The sequence below is a fragment of the Corvus brachyrhynchos genome, unplaced genomic scaffold, assembly GCF_000691975.1.
Source record: "Corvus brachyrhynchos isolate BGI_N302 unplaced genomic scaffold, ASM69197v1 scaffold26, whole genome shotgun sequence".
NCBI lineage: Eukaryota > Metazoa > Chordata > Aves > Passeriformes > Corvidae > Corvus > Corvus brachyrhynchos.
The window spans coordinates 6,630,666-6,639,297 of NW_008239324.1; the positions used below are offsets into that span (position 1 = coordinate 6,630,666).

Genomic DNA, 8,632 nt, shown 5'->3' on the forward strand with positions numbered 1-8,632 from the left:
CCCCTTCGCACAGCAGCCCCGTTCTGACCCCGGCGAGGTCAGCGGTGCAACAGCCTTAGCTTACTGTGGTGCCGCCTTAGGGATGCTCTTTGTAGCTGAAGCCACACTTGTAGCTGGCTTGTAGCGCAACGCAAATCGGTGTCTGCTCCCATACATGCCCCAACCCAAAGCACACCTGCTCCCGTACAACCCAAAGTATCACATAAGGCTGTGTCTCCATCCTTTTGCTGACCTGAGGTACCCAGGGCCACAAGGTGATCTGGCCGGTGACCTGGTCCCCTGGCCCTGCTGGGTCCCCTTCTAGTGTGGGGGTGATGGAGGGTCGGCGTGGTGCTTCTTGCCGGGTCTGTCCCCGCAGGGCTCGCTGGTGTTCCTGGTGAGCGGGCTGGCGGTGCTGGGCTATGCCGCAGCCCTCAGTGCCCAGCCCACCTACCAGGGCGTGGTCCGGGCTGTGTGCGGGGCGGCTGTGGGGAAGCTCTGTGAGGTCTGCTTCCTCCTCAACCTCTTCATGATCTCCGTGGCCCTCCTCAGGGTGGTGGGCGACCAGCTGGAGAAACGTGAGTTGTTTACCCTCACTCTGTTTGGGGCTTGCTTGGGGCTGGCAGCTCTCAGGAGCCGAGGGGAAGGTGGTCCTGGAAATTCTCAGGGCATGGGGCTCCCTAGTCCTGCCATGGTGTGATGCTCCCGATCTCCTTGGGCCATCTTTCAGGGTGCAGCTGACCCCCTACTGCCCCCCACAGTGTGTGACTCCCTGTACCTCAATGGGACACTGAGTGGGGCCCCCCAGCTGCCCCCCTGGTATGTGGACCAGCGCTTCACCCTCTCAGCTCTGTGTGTCCTCGTCATCTTCCCGCTCTCCGTCCCCAGGGAGATCGGCTTCCAGAAGTACTCCAGGTACCACCTGGGCTATCCCTGTGGTGGCCCATGCCTAGGTACCCTGTACCCCAAGTTACCTCCTCCCAGGAACCTGAGGGGCTGTGGGAGCCCCTCCTCCCTTCCTTCTGGCCGTGTGCTGATGCTCTCCCATGCCCTGGCAGCATCCTGGGCACACTGGCTGCCTGCTACCTCACCCTGGTCATCATCCTGAAATACTACCTGCAGGCAGAGAGCCTGAGTTTGAATGAGCCCCCCCAGCCCTCCAGGTAGGAAGGTTGGCCCCATGTCCCTCCTGCCCTGAACTCCATGGCATGAGCAGTGACATGGGGTGGGGCTGGAGGCAGGGCAGGGGTAGCACTGCGCCCTGTGTGTGGTGGGGGTGAGCTGGGGACAACTCACAGTGGATGATAGCTCCCAGCCCCAGATTTCACCCCAGCAATGCCCCTTTCTCTCAGAATCACCGGGCAAGAGATTCCCATTGTGGCATCCAGGCCGCACAGTTTATGACACGAAGGTTCCTTCTCCATGAGAGCCTCATGCCCTTTGCTCTGTGCTTCCTCTCCACATGCCACAGGTCCTCCTCCTGGACCTCCATCTTCAGCGTCATTCCCACCATCTGCTTTGGCTTCCAGGTAGGTCACCCTGGTCCCTCTGGCTGCACCTGCCAGGGCAGTACTGGCAGCCCCCATGGCATCCCAGACCATGGGGATGCTGTTGCTTGGAGGGCAGGTTGCAGGGAAGGGGACCTGTGGCTGTTACCAGGGGTGGCTGTGGGGCAGGACACAAGTGCCTGGGAATGGGGCAGAGCAGGACAGGGCACCCATAGGTGGGAGGGAGGATGCTGGGGGTGGGGGCTGTCCCTGCATGGGGTCCCAGTGCCGTCCCCCCTTGCCTTGCAGTGCCACGAGGCCTGTGTGGCCATCTACAGCAGCATGCGCAACCAGAGCTTCTCCCACTGGGTCGCCGTCTCTGTGCTCTCCATGCTCATTTGCCTGCTCATTTACTCCCTCACTGGTAACCCCAGCACCAAACCCTTCACCTCCTCTTTGCCCCAGAGGTCCCCTCTCCCTTGGCTCATCCATCCTCCTCGGGGTTCCTCCGTCCTGCTCGCTGCATGGCCGCCCACCCCTGCCTCCCTGTCAGCAGGGCTCTATGGCTACCTGACCTTCGGTGAGGCCGTGGCGTCTGATGTCCTGATGTCCTACCCAGGGAATGACCCGGTTGTCATCATCGCCCGCCTGCTCTTCGGTGTCTCCATTGTCACCATTTACCCCATTGTGGTGCTGCTGGGCAGGTGAGGGGTGTGGTGACAAGCCAGCTGTCCCCACAGCTGGCGCAACTCCCCTGGGTGCCATTAGCCCCTCAATCCTCCCTGCCAGGTCTGTGGTGAAGGACCTGTGGGCAACCCCGAAGCGCGGGGCCGTGGCAGTGTCTGAGGCACACGAGCGGTGCAGCCGCGTGGCACTGACGGTCACCTGGATGGCTGCCACGCTCGGCATCGCCCTGTTCGTCCCCGACATCGGCAAAGTCATTGAACTCATCGGGGGCATCAGTGCCTTCTTCATCTTCATCTTCCCAGGCAAGAGCAGGCATGGGAGGGGAGGAAAGTGGTGGGAGGGTCACTGGTGCCAAAGGCATCGCTGCAGTGGAAGGTGGCCTGTCCTTACCCCATTTTGGGGGTGCAGAGGGGACAATGCAATGGGGCTGGGTGAGGGGTGCTGTGCTAGTGGGGCTGAGCTTCTGCACTGACAGCAGGGCTGTGCCTCGTGTGCATGACTGGGACCCGCAGCCTTGGGCCACGCAAAAGGTGAGTGTCTGTGTGTTCAGCAGTGGCGGGGGCAAGGGAAGGGGCAGGGGCAGGGTGTGGTATCCCATGGGCCATGGCCCAGGCAGATCCCTGGGGGTCACCCTGGTCAAGGTGGGAACCCTGCAAAGAGGGGGATTTGGGTATGGAGGGAAGTGCTCTACTGGGTCTGTGCCCGGGAACGTGCCTGGATACCAGGGCTGCGTCCAGGCGTCGAGGAGGTACCCAAGTGACTTTAGGGGCAGAAGGATGGGGTTTGGTGGCACTGGGGCACCTGGGGGGGGCTGGGGTGGAGGTCAGGTTGGGGGTCACAGGGGCAGGGTGCCCCAAGACAGGAGGCCATCAGGTGTTCAGTGTCTGTTGTGCCAGGGAGGTGTGTCCCCATCACCACTCCTATCTGGAGGGGCTGGGGCACAGCAGCAGCCCGTTTCAGGGGGACCTGACATGGTGGTGGTGAGTTTTGGGCTGTGTGCTTGAGCTTGTCTGTGGTGGCCCTGGGGGAGCAGCGGAGTCTGTGAGGATGGAGGTTATGTGGGGGGTGGAGGGAGCACCCCAGGACCTTGGGGCCTTAGTCAGGAGGGTGCTCTGGGGGGCTCATGGACATCTGGGGAGGGGTGAGTGTGCCCCCAAGGGTGCCAAAGTGCTGGAGGGGCCAACGCAGAAGGTGAGCAGGGGGACTGAGCTGGGTGACAAAGGCTTGGAGAGGTCCCCTGGGGAGACCTGCCAGAGCATGAGCCCATCATGAGGAGAGGGGACAACCCAAGCTGGGGCGATGGAGACTGCAAGGGGACAGTCCCAGCCTGCCCAGGACAGTTCAGGAAGGAGCACGGTGCTGAGGACCCTGCAACAGAGCAGCAGCAGGGCTTGGGGTGAGTGCTGCATCCCAGGGGCTTAGTATGGGGCTGAGGGGGGCTGTGTGCCTGGGGAGGAAGGAAACAGGGAGGTACAGACCCAGGGGTCCTGGGATTGGGGCTGGAACCAGGGAGGGGGGACAGAGGTGGAAGTGTGTGGTGATAGGATGGAGCTGGGGATGTGTGGGAGTGGCCATGCGTGGACACAGGGTGGGTGGGTGTGGGTCTCTGCTCCTTCAGCAGGGCCACTGGGCACTGGCAGAAGTGGGAATGATCTTGTGGTGGCATCTGGTAGCTTTTGACCAAGGTTTGTGTGTCATTGCAGAGGAGACTGGGGCTGACCCAGAAGGGCTGCTGGGTTCTTCAGCCATCCACCGGGAGCTGTGCAGAGGAGCAAGGCAGAGGAGGCTGACCCTGCAGAGAGCTCTGCAGCCAGAGGAGCTGGGGTACAGGGGTGGCCCGTTCCTGAGGTCAGCTCTACCCCAGCAGCCTCTGCTTGTGTCACCACAGGGCTGCTCTCATCGCCTGGGGGGTGCTCTCCGTTCTCGGCGGTGCCTTCGTCTGTGGGCAGAGCGCTGCCCTGGCCGTGCTGGGGCTGCTGCGCTGAGGGACCACAGAGCCCCATCGTGACTCCCACCACCCCGTTGTACAGTGGCTAATAAAGACAGAGAGGGTATGGACAAGGGTCGTGTGCCACACACCCTGAGGGACCCCCACGCACGACGGGGTGGGTGTGGGATTGGCACAGACAGACAGACACACAGACAGAAGTGCAGACCCCAGGAAGGAGGGGAGGCAGCCACCCTCATGCCTGCAAGGCACCAGCTGCAGCTGTGCACGTGCAAAGGAAACCCCTTGGGACCCCCCACACCTGAAAAGGACTAAGAGGTGCCTTGGGAGCAGGGAAACCCCGCTCTGCCACCACCCTGACTCTCCCCTGCGACACGGGTCCCCCTCCCTGCAGGCACACACACACTGCACCAGGCACAGCCTCAAGTGCCCCAATCTCCTCCCTGGGTGGCCCATGGGGAGTAGCCCAGACCCCCAACCTACTCCCTGCTTTCAGGGGGGCTCCAGCCTCCCAGCTCCCACTCCCATCCCTGCTTCCTAGTGCCTGCCTGCCTGCACCCATCACCCCCACTCCCTGTCTACCTATGTCTGGGGGATGTCCCCCTCCCCAAACCCTGCCAGCCCCTCCCTGGCAGTCCTTCTTTCCCCCAAGACCACCCCACGCCAGGGAGAGATCACCCAGGTGATGGGGTAGCTGAGGGAGGACTCTGTGGGGTGGGGGACACGCACATGGGGGTTTCCTTCACTGCAGCCAGGTCACACCAACATCTCCCCCAGTCACGGCCACCCTGCAGAGGGGACAGGTGCTGGCGGGCCCCCGGCACTGATGGTCACTCTCGGCTCAGGGTGCACCAGGCAGCTGCAGGGGAGCATCACTGGAGGGTCACACTTGCCCAGCCCCACGTCACCCTGCCCCCCACCCCAGCCCAGCCAGCTCAGCCCATGCTGTCCTGCACATCATGCCCCTGCCCACCCTTACTCCCCAGCAAGTGGAGAGGTGCTGGGTGCCCAGGGGTCCCTGTCCCCCACCCTCTGGGGTGGCTGCCCTCCTACCTGGCACGGCCACGCTGGAGACGGCCTCAGGCTGGCTCAGCGTGTCCACCTTGACGTGCTGGAAGCCCTTGCATGTGGCACTCTGCAGGTGCCTGTGCCCAGATGGGAGAGTGAGTGACACCCAGGCCCCCACCCCAGAAACAGCATCCCAGCCCCCCACAGCACCATGGACTCTGGCAGGGACTGGGTGCCAGCAATCCTGTTCACTTCCCCCTGTGCAGAGCACCCTGCCTCGGTTCAGGATGGACCTCCCATCATCACATCCACAGGCACTCCCAGGTGGGAGGTGTAGACCCACCCCAAACCCCCTGTCCTGTTCATAGGGACAGCCCTAGGACAGACAGACAGACAGCTCCTCAGTCCTACCATCAGACAGGGGACACAGCTTGGGGCTCAGCTGCTCTAACAACCCTCCACACCCAAGCATCCCAATATGGGCTTTTTTCACCCCCTCCCCTACCTCTTCCAGTCCTCCTCCGTCTCCCAGAACTCATAGATGATGAAGGTGACCCCATCAGGCAGCTTCACAGCGGTGACGCTGCCAGAAACAGGGAGAGGGGGTGAGCCCCCAACATGGGGCATCCCTCCCCATGCTGCAGCCACAGGTGTGTTCTAGGGTGGGCTACTGAGGGGGGACCCAGCCCCAGCAGCCCAGGTAGGGGTAGGGCCCCCATCCCAGCACTCCCCATCCCACGCAAAAGCAGTGTTGGTGGCTTAGCATGACTACATCCCAAATCCTGGCTGTTTTACCTCAGTCCTTCACTTGGTCCTCACTCCAGCCCACCTTAAGCCCCCCATCTCCCCAGCCCCATGATGTGCAGCTGCTGATGGTACCCACTGGAAGCAGTCCCGCTCCCCGGCCACGCTCTTCAGGTACTGCTTCAGGGAGCTGCAAAACTCGCCCAGGTGCTTGTGTGTCACAGTCATCTCGTTCCGCACCAGGAGCAGGTACTGCCGGGCCCCCAAACACAGCACCATATGAGACTCCGAAAACACAGAGACCCACCCCCCCCCCCCCCCCCGTCGGCTTGGGTCACCCCAGCACCCATGGGTGGTGGTCGGGCACACTCACCGTGCAAGCCGTGCTCTCGCTGTCCGACAGCCTCTGGTGCAGGTCAAACCAGAGGGTCTGGGAAAAGGGGAATAAGCAGCAGAGGGGGTGGTAGATTGGCTGAGGCTGTATGTCCCTCCCTGCTTGGTGGGTTTCTGTCCCCAGCATTTGCAATGACTGTGCCCCCTTCTCCACAGGGAATGGGCTCCAAGAGCCACTTGCATCTCCAGTCGGGACCCTTTGCAAAAGTTCCCTGGGCTCCCATTGCAGCCAGCCTCCCCAACACTATGTCCTCATCCCTGCCCCAAAACAGCTGGGGCAAGGTCCCTGGATTGTCCCTGGGATGGCAGGACAGCCCCATGCAGGGAAATGCTGGCCCTTACCTTGTCCTCCAGCTTGCCAATCAGCTTGGCCAGCCTGTTGATCTGCCCCTCCAGCCCCTCTGCCTTGGTGTCGGGGGAACCTGCGCAGAGCCAGGACACCGTAACGGAGTGAGGGGCACCTGCAGGTACCCCCTGAGAGCCCCGTGCTGCTGCCAGGACCTGAGTGCTCCAAGCCACCCCTGGCAGCCAGCACTTACCAGTCTGGAAGCTCTTTCCTTGTTCCCTGGGGACCATCCAGGTGGTGGGAGAGTAGCTGGGCACGGGGTTGTCATACCAGGTGTCACTCAGGCCGTGACCATCCTTGCTGGGGTAGTGCCTGCAACCAGAGAGCATGCAGGGTGTCAGGACAGCAGAGCTGGGCACGCACAGAGCGGCATGAGCCAGCACTGGAGCATCCTTTCTGGCAGCTCTGCTGCTGACCCCTTGGAGGGCAGCAGTGCCCATACTGTGCCCAGGCAGTGCAGGCTTCCTTCCTGCACCACCCTTTGGCATCAGCCAGTGTGGGGAGTGGGTCAGAAACAGAGGAAGGTTGTGGGCTGCTCACAGCAGCCATCACTTTTCCTTCCTTCTTATGGAACAGCACAGCCCTCCTGGCACCACCAGCAGCCCTCAGGGACTTTTTCTGTCCTAGACAGACACCTGCAACATGGGGCATTCAGGTCCCTGTAGTTGTGCCCAGCTGGCTGGCTGCACCTTACTGGGGCTGGTTTTGCAGTCCAATGTCTTTGGTGACTTTCAGACAGGAAAAGTTGCTGTAACCCAGGCTGCCCGTGCTTGAATGGCTGCCCACGAGCAGGGGAAGAGACCCCTGGCTGCGTATCCCACTAACAGACTGCAGCTGCGGTTCCCCTGGAGAATAGAAACACATCCACTGTAGCATTTCCTCCATCCTGCTTCCTTTATCTGGGTCTACAAAGCCCATTTGGCCTGGAGGTTGCTCAAAGCTCAAACTCTCCTGAAACACTTCCACAGATGGAGCATCCATAATCACCATCCAGCCCCAGATCCCCAGTGGTCCTCCCAGGACCCTGTTTATTTGCAAGCCAGAGAGAATGCCAGACCTGCCATCCTCACAAGTGCTTGCAGCTGCCGTCCATGTGTGTGAGATGGGAATGGGTTTGGGGATGAATGACCCTCTCCTTTCTCCTCCACCGAGAGGAAGCCTGAGCCACAGAGGGAGAGGCTGAGCAGCTCAAAGGATTTCCAGTGTTTCCTTCCAGCAAGAGCAGCTCCGTGCCAGCTGACTGCTGACAGAGGTGCCTGGGAGCCCTGGCTCCTCTTGGCATCTTTTGTTAGTCAAGCAGCTCCCAGCTGGAGACAACACACTGAGCACTCTGGAGCCAATGGGCACCACACCAGCCAGCATCTCCCTGCCCTCCTGTCCCTCTGGCACCCGGATCCTCCAAAGCACAGCTGCCCAGTGCTCTTTCTCCAGCTACCCTGAAAATCAGCCAGTGTGGGCTCCACCCTACACACAGGAACACAATATGAGGATCTGGTCCCAAAGAACATCTCCAAGATATGGAAGCAAGAACAACAACAAAGGTGGCAGGAGCGTCCCTTTGCTACAGGCTGTACAATTATCCCTCTGCTGGTCCTGGATAATCCCCTGTCAATAGACAGGAAATTAGGCAAAAACGGACAGAGCTTTATTTTTACCACAATTTAATGAGGTGTCTCAAGCTTGGACCTCTGCCTTCACACTTTGTTCTACAGCCCTTTGTTTTGGTGCTTTTTAGGCCTCCTCTTTGTCTTCACTCGGATGCAGGAGATAATTTTTTGGTGGGATTTATTTTTCTTTAGAGCTGTTATCTTCATGAGAAAACAACTACAATACTCCCCATTATGATCTGTGCCCACACATCAGCAAATAAAAGCCAGCAAAGTCTTTCATGGGCTCTAATTGCTCTGCCTGATGTTGGGTTTGTTTCCTCTTTATTGTTTCGCAGGAGCTCCTACTTCTTTTTGTATAAGGTTTGCCACAAAACAAAGAGAAGAAAGAGATGTGAAATGCTGAAACCCACAGCATTACTGCTAGAAAAGC

The 8,632-nt window shown here is 60.4% G+C and overlaps 2 protein-coding genes across 2 annotated transcripts in view; one reads left to right on the plus strand and one right to left on the minus strand.

Annotated features, from left to right (window-relative positions):
* Positions 1-4,169, plus strand: part of SLC38A8 (solute carrier family 38 member 8) — a 6,451-nt gene extending 2,282 nt beyond the window's left edge. Inside the window, exons 2-10 of the mRNA XM_017740819.1 lie at positions 305-557; positions 741-894; positions 1,038-1,142; positions 1,451-1,508; positions 1,776-1,890; positions 2,023-2,170; positions 2,256-2,455; positions 2,632-2,683; positions 4,042-4,169. Of these exons, the coding sequence (XP_017596308.1) occupies positions 305-557; positions 741-894; positions 1,038-1,142; positions 1,451-1,508; positions 1,776-1,890; positions 2,023-2,170; positions 2,256-2,455; positions 2,632-2,683; positions 4,042-4,138 (1,182 nt within the window). The 3' untranslated portion in view covers positions 4,139-4,169. The remainder of the gene's footprint in view (positions 1-304; positions 558-740; positions 895-1,037; positions 1,143-1,450; positions 1,509-1,775; positions 1,891-2,022; positions 2,171-2,255; positions 2,456-2,631; positions 2,684-4,041) is intronic.
* A 169-nt stretch (positions 4,170-4,338) lies between these two features.
* The window catches only part of NECAB2 (N-terminal EF-hand calcium binding protein 2), a 92,346-nt gene continuing 88,052 nt past the window's right edge, over positions 4,339-8,632 (minus strand). The window contains exons 8-14 of the mRNA XM_017740820.1: positions 6,786-6,904; positions 6,589-6,668; positions 6,227-6,283; positions 5,993-6,105; positions 5,615-5,692; positions 5,155-5,246; positions 4,339-4,960 (exon numbers count right to left, since the gene is read on the minus strand). Of these exons, the coding sequence (XP_017596309.1) occupies positions 4,932-4,960; positions 5,155-5,246; positions 5,615-5,692; positions 5,993-6,105; positions 6,227-6,283; positions 6,589-6,668; positions 6,786-6,904 (568 nt within the window). The 3' untranslated portion in view covers positions 4,339-4,931. The remainder of the gene's footprint in view (positions 4,961-5,154; positions 5,247-5,614; positions 5,693-5,992; positions 6,106-6,226; positions 6,284-6,588; positions 6,669-6,785; positions 6,905-8,632) is intronic.